At 33.0% G+C, this 20,197-nt stretch overlaps 2 protein-coding genes across 2 annotated transcripts in view; one reads left to right on the forward strand and one right to left on the reverse strand.

The window, feature by feature from the left end:
* Positions 1-6,945, forward strand: part of LOTGIDRAFT_236233 (hypothetical protein) — a 21,849-nt gene extending 14,904 nt beyond the window's left edge. The window contains exons 3-5 of the mRNA XM_009066537.1: positions 2,232-2,378; positions 4,339-5,493; positions 6,730-6,945. Of these exons, the coding sequence (XP_009064785.1) occupies positions 2,232-2,378; positions 4,339-5,493; positions 6,730-6,917 (1,490 nt within the window). The 3' untranslated portion in view covers positions 6,918-6,945. The remainder of the gene's footprint in view (positions 1-2,231; positions 2,379-4,338; positions 5,494-6,729) is intronic.
* Positions 6,946-9,055: 2,110 nt separating this feature from the next.
* Positions 9,056-19,836, reverse strand: LOTGIDRAFT_236234 (hypothetical protein; the record flags this gene model as incomplete). Its single annotated transcript, XM_009066538.1, has 11 exons — positions 19,753-19,836; positions 19,274-19,337; positions 18,442-18,547; positions 17,898-18,023; positions 17,134-17,195; positions 16,516-16,646; positions 15,843-15,909; positions 14,172-14,271; positions 12,518-12,610; positions 11,245-11,343; positions 9,056-9,115 (listed from the first exon to the last, which is right to left on the reverse strand). The coding sequence occupies exons 1-11, from the start codon at positions 19,826-19,828 to the stop codon at positions 9,056-9,058; spliced, it is 984 nt and encodes a 327-aa protein (XP_009064786.1). The 5' UTR covers positions 19,829-19,836.
* Positions 19,837-20,197: the final 361 nt, after the last annotated feature.

Genomic DNA, 20,197 nt, shown 5'->3' on the forward strand with positions numbered 1-20,197 from the left:
TACTTTACTAGCGGATAGAGCTGAATTTCGACTGTTTGTATACTTTACTTAACTAGCTGATAGAGTCCAATGTCAGATGTATGTACAGTAGTCTAAATATTTACTTTACTAGCGGATAGAGCTCAATTTCAACTGTTTGTATACTTTACTTTACTAGCTGATAGAGTCAAATTTCAGATGTATGTACAGTAGTCTAAATATTTACTTTACTAGCGGATAGAGCTCAATTTCAACTGTTTGTATACTTTACTTTACTAGCTGATAGAGTCAAATTTCAGATGTATGTACAGTAGTCTAAATATTTACTTTACTAGCGGATAGAGCTCAATTTCAACTGTTTGTATACTTTACTTTACTAGCTGATAGAGTCAAATTTCAGATGTATGTATAGTAGTCTAAATATTTACTTTACTAGCGGATAGAGCTCAATTTCAACTGTTTGTATACTTTACTTTACTAGCTGATAGAGTCAAATTTCAGATGTATGTATAGTAGTCTAAATATTTACTTTACTAGCGGATAGAGCTCAATTTCAACTGTTTGTATACTTTACTTTACTAGCTGATAGAGTCTAATTTCAGATGTATGTGAAGTAAGTAAATATTTACTTAACCAGCTGATTTGAGTAAAATTTAAACTGAACTAGTTGATAGAGTCTACTTTCTGATGTTTATAGCTGTCTAAATGTTTACATCACCAGCTGATTGGGCTTTCCATTGTTTTGCAGGACATAAAACCACATTTATTTCATTTTATTTTCTATTGCTACATGTTGGCTTTAATGGTACATGGTATTGTTCCTATAGGTTAACATGATTTATTTTCTATTTATTCCTTATTTCATTGCACCATGAATGGTCCAAAATAAGATTTCAAAATATGGTTGTCGTTACTGATAAATAGTTTAGTATACATGTATATATGTATATATACTCATATAGCTTAATATTACAAAATAATATATTACTTCGGATTACACCAATGACTTATTTCTTACAAAGTTTTAATAACAGAGAACATCTATTTTTTCAGACCTTGAAGTGATACTATGTCTTAGAACGAACATAAAATTAAAGTTCTCGAAATGGTCAATATGAGTATATATTCATCAGTTAACTTACCTGGTGTCATAAAGTTACAACAGAATCCCTGTAAAATCTGGAAAATTGGAAAACTCATAAAACTAAGTAATTATTGAAAAACGCTTAATCTTGATATTAAGCGTTTTTCAATAGCTAATTGCATATTTATTAAGTTTTTTGGATTTATCGGATTGTGTAACGATCCTGTTATGTTATTTATGACACCAGGTATATCTACTGGCTCTTATTGGCCACGTTTAAAATCTTTAAATTTTATGTTCATTCTAAGACGTAGTATCACTTTAAATACCCATTTCTCTTGGATTCATAGCAGCTTCTATTTTTTGGTGAAAAAAAAAGGGATTAATTTTGATTGGGACTTTTTTTTTGTTTTTCACTGCAGCTTTAATTCCAAAATTTCTTTTCTTCAGGGCTTAAGACGCCCTTTCTTGGCTTTATGGCAGCTTTAATGGAACAGACTGTACTTCCTATGTAGTTTTAGTCTCTTTTCGTTCTTTCATGGCAGATCTAAAGCTGAAAAATACGTTTTACTAATCCTTGTTTCATTGCAGCTTTAAAGGTACGAAATGTACGTCTTTCTGATGTGTAATCATTATTGATGTTTCATTGCAGCTTTAAAGGTACAAAATGTACGTCTTTCTGATGTGTAATCATTATTGATGTTTCATTGCAGCTTTAAAGGTACAAAATGTACGTCTTTCTGATGTGTAATCATTATTGATGTTTCATTGCAGCTTTAAAGGTACAAAATGTACGTCTTTCTGATGTGTAATCATTATTGATGTTTCATTGCAGCTTTAAAGGTACGAAATGTACGTCTTTCTGATGTGTAATCATTATTGATGTTTCATTGCAGCTTTAAAGGTACAAAATGTACGTCTTTCTGATGTGTAATCATTATTGATGTTTCATTGCAGCTGTATTATTATCTCAGCAGCTGTATTATTATCTCAGCAGTTGTATTATCATCTCAGCAGCTGTATTATTATCTCAGCAGCTGTATTATTATCTCAGCAGCTGTATTATTATCTCAGCAGCTGTATTATTATCTCAGCAGCTGTATTATTATCTCAGCAGCTGTATTATTATCTCAGCAGTTTCAATATTCTTTTCATGCTTTCATTACAGCTTTAATGGTGATGGGTATATTATTGGACTACTGCAGTATTCGGAAATTTGCAATGTTTGGAGCAGCCATATGTGCAATTGGAGTTTCTATCAGTGCTTTAGCTATGAGCGTGGAATTCATCATCTTTTCTCAGAGCTGTTTAGTTGGTAAGTTTTGTGGTCCACAATGTTATTCAATCAAGTTTTAAGCCTTCCGTTTCTGAAGATTATTTATGTGTATCAGGGACACTTATAGCTTCTATTTACACCATTCTGATTTTCTAGTCTTTATATATGTATCAGGGACACTTATAGCTTCTATTTACACCATTCTGATTTTCTAGTCTTTGTATGTATATCAGGGACACTTATTGCTTCTATTTACACCATTCTGATTTTCTAGTCTTTGTATGTGTATTAGACACTTATAGCTTCTATTTACACCATTCTGATTTTCTAGTCTTTGTATGTGTATCAGGGACACTTATAGCTTCTATTTACACCATTCTGATTTTCTAGTCTTTGTATGTGTATCAGGAATATTTATAGCTTCTATTTACACCATTCTGATTTTCTAGTCTTTATATGTGTATTAGACACTTATAGCTTCTATTTACACCATTCTGATTTTCTAGTCTTTGTATGTGTATTAGACACTTATAGCTTCTATTTACACCATTCTGATTTTCTAGTCTTTGTATGTGTATTAGACACTTTATAGCTTCTATTTACATCATTCTGATTTTCTAGTCTTTATATGTGTATCAGAGACACTTATAGCTTCTATTTACAACATTCTGATTTTCTATCCTTTGTATGTGTATCAAGGACACTCGTACTTGCGCCATTCTGATTTTCTAACCTATTATCACGCCACGATTCATCTAAATATACTTAAAGATGGGTTCCCTTATTTTTATTTATGAAAATGAAAATGCTAATACTTATATGAATAGAAAGTAGAAGGGATACCAGCAGAATTTCAATGATTGATCGATCAAGAAAGGTCAAAAAGTCTTCTTGTTTTGTTTATTGTTTATCCAGACTGTACATACATGGACATTTATGATTGGTTTAAACTCTTAATTATATGCAATAAGAACATAATGATATGATTAAGAATACATGATAATTCATTAGAAACACCAATTAATCAAATAGTTTGCTTAATTTGACACTAAAAATAAGGAAACAGGAAACCCATCTTTAAGAATCGAAACATTATATGAGAGCGGTTAGCTCAGTAAAGAAAAAGTTAAACCCACGCTTCATAACTTTACAACAGAGTGACTTGTTTGGTAAACCAAATCCATAACACCATAAGGTGATAATTGAAAAGCGCATTAACAATATTTACCTAAAGTTTTATGGATAATTACATAGTTTTATGAATGAGATTGTAGAGGAATTCTGTTGTATAGTTATGACTCCAAATACAACGTCCGCTGGTGAATTTAGACTCTTTCTGGTCGAGTTTAAAAACTTAAATTTGTTGGTAATCCTAAGGGGTAGTATTCCTTTAACCATAACCTCGTTTTGTATTTTTGCTTATTCATTGAAACTGGTTAAACTAGTTTGAGTTGGTTCTTTCCAGTATATATTTGTTTCCGCTTTTAAAGTGCAAAACAGTGCAAAACAGGTTTGCCACTTTCGAAGGTTGATTTGGGTCTTCAATATGTAAAAATCGTCTTCAGGAGTATTAGGTACATAAGTCGCAAAAATCCTTAGAAAAAGCTCTTAAACTAGGGATTTTTCTTTCTATTTCTATGTATTTTCTGTATATATGGCAGAGTCTCAAAAAAAGACGAGTTATTTTAACGTTCAACAGCGGATAATTGGCCAAAAACGGGTGTCGATATTCTTACTTTTAAAACAGACTATATTTGAACTTGTTATATCAATGCATTGTCCGAAACAGTTCATCTAAACCAGCCCAACCCATTTTATTTCCAGAACATTTTTCACGATACATGTAGATTTCCATCGCATATGGATCAGACATGTACAGGACAATTTCATCAGGTAAATCAGAGCAGAAAATTGAATTTGGGCGTATAACTACTTTTCAACCATTTAATTAGCCATACGAAGAATGTAGGAAGTAAAACTTCGGTTTACTTTTTTTTAGGTATTGGACATGGTTGTTCATTTGGACCTAGTATGGTACTCCTGGGACGAAATTTTAAGAAACGACAAGGATTCGCCATGGCCATTTCTAACGCAGGGGTTAGTGCTGGAGTCATGTTGATGCCCCAAATCACCACCCATCTCTTAGACAATTATGGATTACGTGGAACGCAGTTGATATTGGGTGGGGTCATGGCTCAAGCCATTGTGTGTGCTGCACTGTACAGAGACCCAGAGAAGTCTGCATCGAGAAACCAAAGCGTGGACGACACCGAGCCCGAATCAAAGGAAACAATGTTGAACGGCCATGTAATCAGACTTTCAACAGACACGATCAACATAAAAGAATCGTGCAGCCATGACGATTTCAGAAAACGATTACAGCAATCGTTAGGCCATGACCTCCAAGCAGCGCATCAAAATATTCATTCTTCCGAAAATAACATCTATGCATTGCCTCAACACAAACGAATTTTACAGTTATCAAATGCCAGTTCACCAGCCATGTCAATGCTGTCGTTGCATTCTGTCGGACATCTGCATCCGCACGCTCACACCAGAACGAGATCACACCAAAACATTTATACCAGCAGTCCAAGTCTCGTGGACCTGGTCGTGACGTCCGTTCAAAATTTTCCACCTCAACCAGAAAGCAAACAAGAAAAACTGTTCTCGAAATTTAAGAAACTTTTAGACTTAAGCCTGTTCAAAACGCCCATGTTTTGGATTTTGGTGGGTTATTGGCCGATATCGAGAACGGGAATCCTATCGGCTGAGAGTTTCATTCCGGCGTTGGCCATAGAGAGAGGATTAAGCGACTATCAGGCCTCCCTACTGCTCACTGTGATCGGATTGCTAGATATAATATTCCGTGTGGTAGCAGCATTTATTATACAATTTCAACTCATTAAAGGTCAATATATATGCATATTTTCCCTAGTAATGCTCGGGATAATGTTCGAATTTGTGTCATATTATCGTACTTTTGTATCACTCATGGCTATGGCCTGTGTTTTCGGGGTTTTAAATGGTACATTCTTTTCTTTACTCGGTGAAGTTGTGATAGATTTGGTGGGTTATGAGCAATTTGCTAAAGTCTTTGGATTTGTGCAGATTTTCAGTGGAGCATGCTCACTGACGTTTTATCCAATTATAGGTAAGTTATACGAGGTCATTCAAACGTCTATACGACATAAAGGCATTGGCAACGACAATATACGCCCCACATTGTATGCGTTAAGTTATGTTAAATAATGTAGACTCTCTAAAGACGTGCAGACGTGTCGAAATATAGTATCATTGTACACCTTCATTGACGTTGTGATTCCCATACAACAGAACGTAAAGTCGAGTTTTATTTTGCTTTTGTCAATAGAACTGATTTTCACAATAATAATAATCTATGCAATCATTAAAGGGATACAACGTTTTAGGATAAACAAACAATTTAAAAATTGTAAACTTGGCCAATAAGAGCATTTATTCATCAGTCGATATACCTGGTGTCATAAATAACATAACAGGATCCTTATATAATCCGATAAATCCAAAAAACTTAGTAATTATCCATAAATATGCAATTAACTATTGAAAAACGCTTAATATTATGATTAAGCGTTTTTCAATAATCACTTAGTTAAATGAATTTTCCAATTTTCTAGATTCTATTGTAACTTTATGACACCAGATAAGTTCACTGATGAATATATACTCATATTGACCATTCTTAAGAATTAAAATTTTATGTTTATTCTAAGACGTAGTATCACTTAAAAGGTATATAGTAGTTTAAATATTCGCTTTTGCGGCTTAAAAAGCTAAAGACTTTGTCTACGTACGCACTTTTTGGAATATAAATCCAGACGTCTGTTTGACTGTATAATAGCCTACCTAAATTAGAGTCTTAAACTAAGATTCCATATAAGCGTCATGCGGATTCGTCATGCGTTAAAAATCGAAATGGTTGGTTTAAGAGGGTATCATTCCATATGTGTATGCGGAAGTGGTATCCGTCAAATGGTCTCCGTCATGCGTCAAAAAAAAAGAAATCGCCGGGTGTAGCGATTTTTGACGCATCCGGACGCCTTTCCGCGCGGAGATCTCCCAAAATGTGACGTATTTTGTGGGGATTCCCTGTCTTTTAAAGGCACCAAAGCATCCATCTGTCTAGAGGCCCGTGCGTCAAAAGAAAGATAACGCATATGTTTAATGCACATATGGAATCATATTTGACGCATGACGGATCCGCAAGGGCCATTTATGTCCGCATGACGCGTATATGGAATCTTAGCTTAATGGTCAAAGAACTCGAGCCTTTGAATGTTATTCAAACTACTCACGCCTGTTAATCGCAATTACTGTAGCTCTAATATAGGTTTTCGGGATTTTTCAGGGAGCCTTAAAGATTTGACGAATACATACACCTCGTGCTTTCAGCTGATTGGTGCCTGCCTTATATGTGGCGGGGTTGTTTTGGCGCTAGAACCGCTGGCCAGACGACCTGAGAAGGATATAACTGAGGAGTACTCTATCGTATACTGTGAAGAAGAAACCACCAAGGGGGAGCAATCAAAAGTTTGATGAAGGGCATAATAAATAGATATTTCTTAACCTTTGTCGCTGTACACAACAGTCAAAAGTCTTTATCCCCCAACTTTTTCCAGTACTACCACGATGCAGTATGTTTGAATAGTTCAAATGAAATGAATGAGTTTTACGTCCTACTTTTCTGCACCATGTGGGCTAATGAAGACGGGCAACGCCATACAGGGTACAATGGGGGAAATTTTGCCAGGACAGCGGCATCAGCCTGCTCTTTTTCGATTTCCAACTGTCGAGGGATCTTTAACGTGCACAGCCTATGGCACATGGGGCCTCGGTTTATAGATCCATCCGAACGACTAGACGCCTTTTCCATGTCAGCATCTGATGTCAGTATCTGCATCACTGACAGGGGGGAAACCGGGTTGAAAAATCCGAAGGTATTATCTCGACATATGCCGGGATTGAACCCTAGACCTTTAAGTTAGCGAGCAAACTCACTGAGCCGCCGCAGCTCCCTTAGCAGAGATCGAGATAATACCTTGGTTGATCATTCCATAGTGTAGGGGCTGACAAGGATGAGACACTCACCTAATGCCCCGGGGTTGCAGCACGTGCTAATGATCCCCTCCTCCAAAAAAGAAATAGATTGCCTTCCTGGAAAAATTCTGACAACCGACCACTTCCATAACTGCAACTAAACAACACACACTTTCCCCTCCGGATATATTACTCTGAACAATCGAGTCTCGCTACGGGCCTGTATTTCATGAAAGTCAAATATAATTTCTCAAGTTAGCATTCAAGGGCTATAACTCAGTGTTTAACAATAAAGTTTAATGCTTACATGACAACATAAGTATGAAAAGCGGTGGGATAGTGTTACAAACAAGAACACCACAATTGTGACTCCATGGCCAATCTAGCTGTAATTGGTTATGGATTATCAGTTATCAATGTCAAGAGGTTTGGCTAGAAGCAGTATATCGACAGTATCCATGAGAATCCAAATATTTGTATAATAGGGAAGAATTTTTTTTTCTGCATTATTTCGGCCCACCCAGCTGTAAATGTGTATAGACATTATAGCAAGAATCGGCTAGGAAGTAGTATCCTCAAGAACTTAAGGTATCCTTGTATAAAGTAAATTTTTTTTCAAGGATCAGGTGATAGAAAGGATCGTCCAAAACCTCCTTAGGTGTCCTTTATTACAATAAATGTTTTTTCAAGGATCAGTTGATAGAAAGGATCGTCCAGAACCTCCTAAGGTGTCCTTAATTATAAGAAATGTTTTTTCAAGGATCAGTTGATAGAAAGGATCGTCCAGAACCTCCTAAGGTGTCCTTAATTATAAGAAATGTTTTTTCAAGGATCAGCTGATAGAAAGGATTGTCCAGAACCTCCTAAGGTGTCCTTTATTATAAGAAATTTTTTTTCAAGGATCAGCTGATAGGAAGTCGTCTAGAACCTCCTAAGGTGTCCTTTATTACAATAAATGATTTTTCAAGGATCAGCTGATAGAAAGGCTTGTCTAGAACCTCCTTAGGTGTCCCTTAATACGATATATGTTTTTTTAAAAATCAACTGACAGAAAGGATCGTCTAGAACCTCCTTAGGTGTCCTTTTATACAATAAATGTTTTTTCAAGGATCAGCTGATAGAAAGGATTGTCCAGAACCTCCTTAGGTGTCCTTCAATACAATAAATCTTTTTTCAAAGATCAGCTGATAGAAAGGATAGTCCAGAACCTCCTAAGATGTCATTGTATACAATAAATGTTTGATCAAGGACCAACTGGTAGTCCTTAAGTATCCAATTTGTTATCCTTGTAAAACATGAATGATTGATCACGTCGAGCTGGCGGTCCTCAGCCTAATTTGTTATCCTTGTTAAATATTGATGATTGATCAAGGACCAGCTGGTACAAAGGATCCTTAATAACCTAAGTTGGTGTCCTTGTAATATAAAAACGTTTCTTTCTCGTTATTGCAATCAACTTTTCTAGATTCAATTCAGTCACAAAATTCCATAGCAGAACATTTTTACACACCATTCTCGCTGACAAAAAATGTTGGTTTGTTAATTTGTAAAACTCTCCCACCACCATGAAAACAATGAACAAAACAAACAATAATGCCAGTAACTCAACCACAAAAACATTCCATAATTTAACAGAACTAATTCTTATCTTGAGTTTTCTCCCTTTCTTTCTTCTTCTGATTGGCAATATCTCGTGCCTACAAAAATACAGTAATAGATTGATAAGAAGTTGTATATACATGTCATTACACATTTATATATACGTATATCATAATGATTCATCACATGAGATTCAACAAACGAGATTCAACACATGAGTCATGAGATTCAACACATGAGATTCAACACATGAGACATGAGATTCAACACATGAGACGTGTCATTAGGTACTGGGGGTACAAAAATGAGGCAGACAGAATTAATGGGAGGGACAACTGTTGCAATTAAAATAAAACTGCTTCAATTTGATGTATTCTAACATATACTTTGAGAAAAAAACCTATTAAAAAAACAAAGTTTTAAAAATTGTTAAAAATGACGTTAGCAGATGCTGCTTCACACCACTTATAAAGTAAATAATGTAAAACTTCACAACTTACTTATAATGTAAAACTTCATAACTTACTTATAATGTAAAACTTCATAACAACTTCATAACTTACTTATAATGTAAAACTTCATAACAACTTCATAACTTACTTGTAATGTAAAACTTCATAACTTACTTTTAATGTAAAACTTCATAACCTACTTTTAATGTAAAACTTCATAACTTACTTATAATGTAAAACTTCCTAAACTACTTTTAATGTAAAACTAAGTAACTTACTTACAAGGTAAAACATAATCATAATGTAAAACTTCATAACTTACTTATAATGTAAAACTTCCTAAACTACTTTTAATGTAAAACTAAGTAACTTACTTACAAGGTAAAACTTCATAATTTACTTATAATGTAAAACTAAATAACTTACTTATAATGTAAAACTAAATAACTTACTTACAAGGTAAAACATAATCATAGTGTAAAACTTCATAATTTACGTTTAATGTAGACTTCATAACTTACTCATAATGTAAAACTAAATAACTTACTTTTAATGTAAAACTTCATAACAACTTCATAACTTACTTACAATGTAACACTTCATAACAACTTCATAACTTACTTATAATGTAAAACTTCATTACTTATTTATAATGTAAAACTTCATAACATACTTATAATGTAAAACTTTATAACTTACTTATAATGTAAAACTTCATAAATTACTTTTAATGTAAAACTTCATAACTTACTTTTAATGCAGACTTCATAACTTACTTAAAATGAAAAACTTCATAACTTACTTATAACGTAAAACTTCATAACTTTCTTTTTATATAAAACTTCATAACTTACTTTCAATGTAAAACTTCATAACTTACTTAAAATGAAAAACTTCATAACTTACTTATAATGTAAAACTTCATAACTTACTTTTTATATAAAACTTCATAACTACTTTTAATGTAAAACTAAGTAACTTACTTACAAGGGAAAACATAATCATAATGAAAAACTTCATAACTTACTTATAATGTAAAACTTCATAACAACTTCATAACTTACTTATAATGTAAAACTTCATAACTTACTTATAACGTAAAACTTCATTACTTATTTTTAATGTAAAACTTCATAACTTACTCATAATGTAAAACTTCATAACTTACTCATAATGTAAAACTTCCTAACAACTTCATAACTTACTTATAATGTAAAACTTAATAACAACTTCATAATCTACTTTTAATGTAAAACTTTATAACTTACTTTTAATGTAAAACTTCATAACTTACTTATAATGTAAAACTTCATTACATATTTTTAATGTAAAACTCCATAACTTACTCATAATGTAAAACTTCCTAACAACTTTATAACATACTTATAATGTAAAACTTTATAACTTACTTTTAATGTAAAACTTCATAACTTACTTTTAATGTAAAACTTCATAACTTACTTATAATGTAAAACTTTATTACTTACTTTTAATGTAAAACTTCATAACCTACTTTTAATGCAAAACTTCTTAACTTACTTACAAGGTAAAACATAATCATAATGTAAAACTTCATAACTTACATATAATGTAAAACTTCATAACTTACTTTTAATGAAAAAAAATTATTACTTACAAGGTAAAACTTAATTATAATGAAAAAGTTCATAACTCACTTTTAATGTAAAAAAATGTGTTACATACAAGGTAAAACTTAATTATAATGAAAAACTTTATAACTTAACTTTGTAAGACTTCATAACTTTCTAACTTACTTTTTGTATGAGGGGCAGTAACTCTTGTTCTTTGGCCAAGATTTTTAATAACTCCATGATAAAAGGTAGATAATTGTGTCGCCTTCGTATATTTTCTTTCTGAAATGAAAAATGAATCAACTATATCATATTGGACAGTCGGTAGCCGGGGATTTTCATGTCATTCCAACAACAAAACAACTCCTTCAACATGCATACTAAAGCCTTAAAGGAAGACCTCAAAGCTCCCACAGACAGTACATAATATTTTACTTGGGTGCAGACTTTGTGAAAGGTCAAATAAAATATACCAAATAAATATTATTAGCCATGTGGACTTCCTTAAATGCTGAGTTCTGTAATGGTGCGATGCCTGTGATTCCACAAGAAGATTATCGCACGGTAGACAGGATTTATATAGTGTTAAAACAGTTAATCAGTTAACCGATTTCGGTTAGTATTTCACAGGTAAGAGGGTCTGATTTGAGATTATCGGTTAACCGTCAATTTTATAAGAAGTAAAAAGTTTTGTTATTATTTTTATTATTTCAATCGGGTACGAGTTGCTTAGAATAAAACAGTTATAAAGATCGTATTACTTTTTATTAACTCTCATCTCATTGGCTGTTTGTTTCTTCTTGATTGTCAATCAGCTTCAAGCTTATTAATATGCATGAGTACGGATTCATTGAGACAATAGTTTTATACCAGTCGTGGAACCAGTACGCTGATTCGAGGCGACTTCAATGAGATACACTCATTACACTGACCCCACAACTGGTATAAAAACCTTTGATCTGTTAGAAACTGCAGCAATGAGTGAGAATGGCGCCAGTCCGTCTTGAGCGCTGTCAGGCCCGCTCATAATCTTACATTGAAGCAGAGGCTTTGTACCGATCATTCATGGGGAACTATCCAAAATCTTCCTGGGTGTTCATTTACACTTACTCTAGTTTAGTTAACGGTGAGTTACCACCGCAAATGCCGTTTTTGACTCCTTTTATAATCTTTAGTAATTATCCGGGTAACAAACGGTTATTGCCGACGGTTACCCGGTTTGTAAAATTCACTAACCGTTTCAACACTAGATTTATCATATCAAACAAGCTTGATTTTTGTCACTGATTGTTTTATCGTCTGCAAGATTCATTTTCCTTTCAATTGCCTTACCCGCATGTGAATGTTCACATAGTGGGAAACGACCAACTGGAGATTTTTTGTTTGGTTGTGTGTCCGCAACCGGTTGGTGGAACGCTTGACAAGACCCGCACCCTTACCATATTTGGCTACTGACCTTATATCGATTCATTTTGTCTTCTTCTTCAGCTATTAACATTTTTAATTTTGTTATCTCTGATTGTACATTATCAGTCATCATTCCACTGGACTAGAAAATATAACACGCAAAACTTACTAGATTTATGAAGCGCGAGTTATAGATAAATAAGACGATTTAAAGATGGATACTTCTAGAATATTTCTTACTTTCAATGTGGTTCTCACACCGTCATCAGGAATATAATGAATGAATGAATTAGTTTATGATCATCTACTTTCATGGGGCAGTTGATACTAAAATTCCTATTTATGGGAATATGAGAAGACAGACTTAAAGATATTCATTTCTGTAAATACAGTTTTTGATTATTTAACATATAAATATATCTAAACCTCAATCATTTAATGCTTAGTTTTGTCTTATTAATCGAGATTCATACGTGTGTGACTTTGACAACTTAGACTCATTGTCACGGGAAAAAAAATAACAAATGATGGTTAATTTTAAAATGACTTTGAAGATTATACATTGTAAAAATGAGGATTGCATTAAAGAAATATTGTACAAAATTTTCATGTTAGTCGTTAGTCTAAGTGAGGTGATACTGGAATATGCCTAGTTATCACTCACTATTTTGGTGTCTGCGTTATGCCATCTCCAACTTAAAATTTTCGTCAACAAGGGATATGCATTATATACGGGTAAATGGATTTTTCCAGATTTTGATGGGGTGAGGAAGGGGTGAGCATTATACACACTTACGGTAATTGGTGGATTTCCTCATTTTTTCAAAGTATCTTCTAGTGCAGTCCTTAATTTTGTCTGTTTTTGTCTATTACTAGTAGCAATATTAAAGGGGAAGTATGCACAATGGTAAAATTTGAATTTTGCTTATAGACAATATCTCAAACTAGGTAGTCACTTTCTATTTCTATATACATACGTCTTTTCAGGAAAAACAGAGTCGTTATTTTTACTTTCAAACGCGGATTAATCTGACTTAAAGGCTTAAATTTGAGCTGTGATTACTATATCGTGGGTGACCGCTTGAAACCTCGTATAACGATATATGACGTGGAATTACTTTTCTGAGAAAAACACAAAAAACTATTTGTACCGGTACGTATTTTGTTAAAATCTTTTTTATTATTTTTTTTACCGCTATACGTGGTTTTCATTCTTTGAAAATATAAACCTTGTATAACAATTTGAGATCTTCGGCCTATTGAACCAAAAACTCGTATAATAATACAGTATACAAGGTTTTTCATTTTCATCAGCAGAAAAGGAACATTGAACCTCGTATAATAATATATTTTAGGATGTTTTAAATCTGAGTGTTTATATATGTGTTATTTAATTAGTGGTTTTTGAGTTATTTACAATCAAGCTAAGAATACGAGGTTTTGATTATCAGATCCGCGCTTTTACAAGCTTTCGAACGGTACCAAAAGCCAAAATGACCAAATATGGCATATATGAGGTTTCAAGCGGTCACCCACGATATTATTTCTAATTGGCTAAAGATTCTCGTTTCTGAGATTAAGGTACGATTGATCAAAAAAATGGCAAAGCTGATGAATTTTGACAAAGAGTATGTACTCTTTCATGTCCATATTGAAAAGCCAAACACTGTTGTTTTACAACAATAAAGAAAAGTTGGACAAACCTCTGCTTGTTTTGATAACTCTGCCATTTTTTTTTCATACGACATCTTCTTATCAGAAACCACGGCCATTAAATTAAAATGTATTTCATCGTTACTATATCTAAAAAAAAAAAAATTAAACATTATGATTTTATGAATTGACAAACTGTAGTCTCTACTGTGTTCACTAACAAAACAGGTTTTTCCTAAGTCAAGGGCAATAACTCACAAACCGTTCATCGAATAATTGTCAAATTCGTACTTAACCAGGATCTCATCAATATAAATGATCACATAAGTTTCATTAAAATCAGTTGAAAACTGTAGTCTCTATTGTGTTCACATACAAATTTTAACGCGTCAAGGGCAATAACTCACAAACCATTCATCGAATAATTGTCAAATTCGTACTTAACCAGGATCTCATCAATATAAATGATCACACCAAATTTCATTAAAATCAGTTGAAAACTGTAGTCTCTATTGTGTTCACAAACAAATTCTAACGCGTCAAGGGCAATAACTCACAAACCGTTCATCGAATAATTGTCAAATTCGTACTTAACCAGGATCTCATCAATATAAATGATCACACAAAATTTCATTAAAATCAGTTCAAATCTGTAGTCTTTATTGTGTTCACTAACAAATTTTGACGCGTTTTTCCTAAGTCAAGTGCAATAACTAACAAACCGTTCATTGAAAAATTGTCAAATTCGAATTTAACCAGGATCTCATCAATATAAATGATCACACCAAATTTCATCAAAATCAGTTGATAATTGTAGTCTCTATTGTGTTCACATACAAATTTTAACGCATTTTTTAAAGTCAAGGGCAATAACTCAAAAACAGTTCATCGACAAATTGTCAAGTTCGAACTTGACCAGGGTCTCATCAATATAATTGATCACACCAAATTTCATTAAAATCAGTTGAAAACTGTAGTCTTTATTGTATTCACAAACAAATTTTGACACATTTTTCTTAAGTCAAGGGCAATAACTCAAAAAATGTTCATCGAAAAATCATCCAATTCGAACTTGACCAAGATCTCATGAATATACATTATCACATAAGTTTCATTAAAATCAGATAAAAACTGTAGTCTCTATTGTGTTCACAAGAAATGTTGACGGACCGACAGACAGGGCCGACGACAATATACGTCCACATTTCCATAAAAACTGAGAAGAATGATTGGACAAACCAAGATAATCATCAACAGTTTTAGCCATTTGAATTCTCTGAAAGGAGATGCCAAGTTGCCAAACACAAACAGCATAATAATATAATTTAAATTCAAGGTGAAGAATTTTCACCTTTCTCCTTCCCCTCTCTGAAGAAAAGGGACGATGTGTTTGCTGATCTCAAATTGGAACCCCAAAATTCTCCTAAAAAATTCTAGATTTCATAAAATCACTTAGGCCATACAAAATAAATAGTTGTTTTACAGGCCCAAAAATACCTGATTGTTGCCTTAATATTAAATGTACATTAAATTTGTGGTAATAAATAATAAATGCTTTGGCTCGCTCCAATTTATTCCAGTTGAAAATCTAAAAAAAAGCGCTTATAAATAATAAATTCGCCATCTCACCACGATTTTTGAAAAAAAAGGCCTGTAAAAAAAGACCATTTTGTATGGCCTTATGAACAGGTCTATCATGGTAAATAAAAAATATGACTTACTTCTGCATTCTTTTTTCTATAACTGGTCTAACTACATCTAACCAATCTGTTTCGGAGGGGATTGCACCTTTAATATAAGAACATACGATAGGTATCATGATATGCAGTAATGGGATAAAAAAGATATCGTGTGTGACCGCTTGAAACCTCGTATATGCCATATTTGGTCATTTTGACTTTTTGGTACCTTTGAAAGCTCGTAAAAGTGCAGATCTCGTGATCAAAACCTCGTATTCTTAGCTTGATTGTAAATAACTCAAAAAGCGCTAATTAAATAACACGTATATAAACAGTCAGATTTAAAACCTCGTAAAATATATTATTATACGAGGTTCAATGTTCTTTTTTCTGGGATGAAAATGAAAAACCTCATATACTGTATTATTATACGAGTTTTTGGTTCAATATGGAGAACTCAAATTGTTATACGAGGTTTATATTTTCAAAGAATGAAAACCACGTATAGCGGTAAAAAAAATAATAAAAAAGATTTTAACAAAATACACGTACAAATAGTTTTTTGCATTTTTCTCGAAAAGTAATTCCGCATCATATATCGTTATACGAAGTTTCAAGCTGTCACCCACGATGTATTGTGTCAATACTAACTAAACTACTGGTTACCTTTTTTTTCATGACAGCCCCAATCACCCACAATGAAGAAGACACATACCTAAATCTACTGGTCCATCTTTCAGACCGTCCAGCTCATACAGCCTATTATCTATGGGCAAATAACCCACAAAATGAAAGACATCATCATCTTTCTTGGCTTGTTTCTCATCAAACTCAAACATCTGTTGTCTGAAAATTTTGGGATAGAATCAAAATAAATAAGAGATATCTTTGGTCATAAATGGAATGTCAAAACTTGAATTGTAGACAAACGCAGAATGAGATTTAAACTTTGAAAAGGGACATGGATAGCTGAAAGTTAGCTCTTGCAACCAATAAATACAAATATTAAGATGATTATACAGGTAGTTGAAATTGAGCTTTTTCAACTTGTAAAGGCAAATATTTAAAGGACTAAATTGAATCTCAATTGAAAAAAATTGTAACCATCCAAAAAATCAAATGTCTACTGCAAAGATTCCACATTTGGCCTTTTAAAGTTATACAAGCTATTCACAGTGCCTACAGAATCACAATTCCACCCATTCTATCATGATAGCTTTAAGTTCATCAAGCTATAAATGTCTACCGAGACAGCAATGATGAATAGAGTCCAAGCACATCAAACCTATTGGCTGCTATCTTGCTGTATACAAAAGTATAAGTCTAAGCCTACCTGGCAAAACTATTGTGGACCTGTTTAATAACATCTGAGTTGCTTAAACTTAAGCCTCGAAGCTGAAATATCAATGACGATAACTTTCACATTAGAAGTTATAAGTGTCTCTGATACACATAAATACTAGAATATCAGAATGGGGTAAATAGAACTTATAAGTGTCGCTGATATACATATAAAGACTAGAAAATCAGAATGGTTTAAATAGAAGCTATAAGTGTCTCTGATACAAATACAAAGACTAGAAAATCAGAATGGTTTAAATAGAAGCTATAAGTGTCTCTAATACACATACAAAGACTAGAAAATCAGAATGGTGTAAATAGAAGTTATAAGTGTCTAATACACATACAAAGACTAGACAATCAGAATGTTGTAAATAGAAGCTATAAGTGTCTAATACACATACAAAGACTAGAAAATCAGAATGGTGTAAATAGAAGCTATAAGTGTCTAATACACATACAAAGACTAGAAAATCAGAATGGTGTAAATAGAAGCTATAAGTGCCTGATACACATATAAAGACTAGAAAATCAGAATGGTGTAAATAGGAGTTATAAGTATCTCTGATATACATACAAAGACTAGAAAATTAGAATGGTGTAAATAGAAGCTATAAGTATCTCTGATATACATACAAAGACAAATCAGAATGGTGTAAATAGAAGATATAGGTATCTACATTACACATGAAAACCTTTTTTTTTCTTCATATAAAATTTCTAATTAGTTGAGTTAAGACAATCATAATAACTTACCGCAGGATCAAAACTTTGTGAGAATTCTTTAAAAGACTTCAGTGTTTCTCCAAGCTCGACATCTTGGTGTGAACAGTTTAATAAGATACTAATTATAGCTTGAGTGGCACAGGCATTGTTGATAACCTGGAATTAACATATTGAATTCAGGGGCAATAACTCATTCAGGGCCAACAAGACAACAATTTTCCTATCCCTAATTAGGGTTATGATCAGTGGCAATGACAAGAAGTATGCAATAGGGGAAAATATTTCAATACAGGAATTTAAAAATTCAGGCCTTGTTAGTCAGAGTAAAATATCAAATCAAGGGCATTAACTCATTATGGAAAATGGTATGAAATGAAATGGGCTAATGATAAGTGGTAAGGTAATGTCATGAAGTGTGCAATGAGGGACACTCACAGGGCCAATAATTGTTCTTTTATAAGTTAGTCCTGGGGAAAGCAGATTGAATAGTTTGACAATACTGTCTCAGATCAAACCAGACTTCTTACTGTTAATTAAATGAGCTACAACCCTCACTCATAATAAGAAAGAATACCTGTTTAGCAAAGAAGATTTTATCAAGTCTGCTATCAGCCACTAGAGAACCGTCCGGTTCCTTGTCTGGAACCCATTTAAATAGAAATATCAACCCATGAACAGGCCTGCAAAACAGCATAAAAATTATTGATTGTGTCTACATGTAGATTTGGACAGTAAGCTTATATCTTAAAGATGGATTCCCTTATTTTCATTTATGAAAATAAAAATTCTAATACTTATATGAATAGAAAGTAGAGGTGTTCTTATGACTTGGAAAAATACCAGTTTGTCTCACATGTCCATAATTAATTCATAATTAGCTAAATTAGAAGAGAATTACCAGCAGAGTGACTGATCAAGAAATGTCAAAAAGTCTTTTTTTGTTTATCCAGACTGTACATACATGGACATTTATGATTGGTAAAAACTCTTAATTATATGCAATAAGAACAAAATGATATGATTAAGAATACATGATAATTCATTAGAAACACATATTAATCAAATAGTTTGCTTAATTTGACACTAAACAATAAGGAAGCCCATCTTTAGTGGCAGTGATAGTTGGTGTTATCAATGTCCATGATACACATAAAAAAATTAGAAAACCTCTTTCAAGTTCCTTTAAAAAGTTTTAAAAAGACTTGCAAAAGCTTAGCAGCCATCCTGTCCCGAGAAATGTACAAAAATTCTGAAAAATGTTTGTCTGTGCACACTTGACAGCAAACCAAACCTTACCCATTAGGTTTAATGTGAATTGGAGCATAAAATTCAAAATAGTACTGACAGTCCTTGGATGATGAAATGAAGTTTTAAGAATTCCGAAACTAAGAGTAAATACAACTTACTTGAGGTTAGCAAAGTTTTCTGGATCTAAACTCCATAGTTCTTCTACCTGAACACCTTTACAGCCTAAAATGTAATATTAGTTTTCAAATCTTGATATTTTTTTTTGTATTTGCTTTCAAGACCAATACTCTGTCAAACTACTGACAATCTTTGATATTAAAGTTTGATTGTCTTTGTTGGGCTGACGAAAATACCAATGACAATGTTAAAGGTATTATGTTGATAGGATTCTACAGAATAGATTTTGAGACTTCCAAAAATGCGGGTCATTTCCATCTTTGATAGACAGCTGTAAAAAGCAGAATGTCATGAAAAGAATTCATAATCCAGAGTCCGTCTGCATCTTTTTCTTGAAGTGGTTAGAGTTGTCTCGCCGAAGATAATAAAGAGTCGTGATAAGTTTAAAGGTCAGTATAAAAAATTGTGATGTATTCAAACATAGAAGCGGCTCTAAACAAAAACGACTCCCTTTACTCACCGAAACCTCGAATTAATTCAGTGAAAACACCAGGATCGCTTTCTATCAGACACCAGTCGCCTGCACTCTGCGCCATGCTGTACCAAAATCCGGAAGTAAACAAATAGCGAGTTATCTCCCATGATCAGGAATCAGACTACTAATCAGTTTTCCTATTTTTTTTTCAGCATGGATCGGCCTTGTGGGGCGGTAAAGATCTTTATAAATTTTAAAATGGTCGAGACAGAATGACCATCTTCCACTTTAAATAGTACGTTGATAAGTAAACACAACAAGTGTCCTGACTGAATGATAACAGTGGTCACTCGGCGATAGATGAAGAGAGGGTCAAGCTTAAATATAGGGCCCATTTAGCTTTTTCAAGTAAATCTCTGTGTCATTGAATGATTACTTTTCTTTATAGCGTAAACAAAATAATTTCCGTTCAATCTTATCACGTACACAC

This window comes from Lottia gigantea (genome assembly GCF_000327385.1).
Source record: "Lottia gigantea unplaced genomic scaffold LOTGIsca_77, whole genome shotgun sequence".
In the NCBI taxonomy this organism is placed as follows: domain Eukaryota; kingdom Metazoa; phylum Mollusca; class Gastropoda; family Lottiidae; genus Lottia; species Lottia gigantea.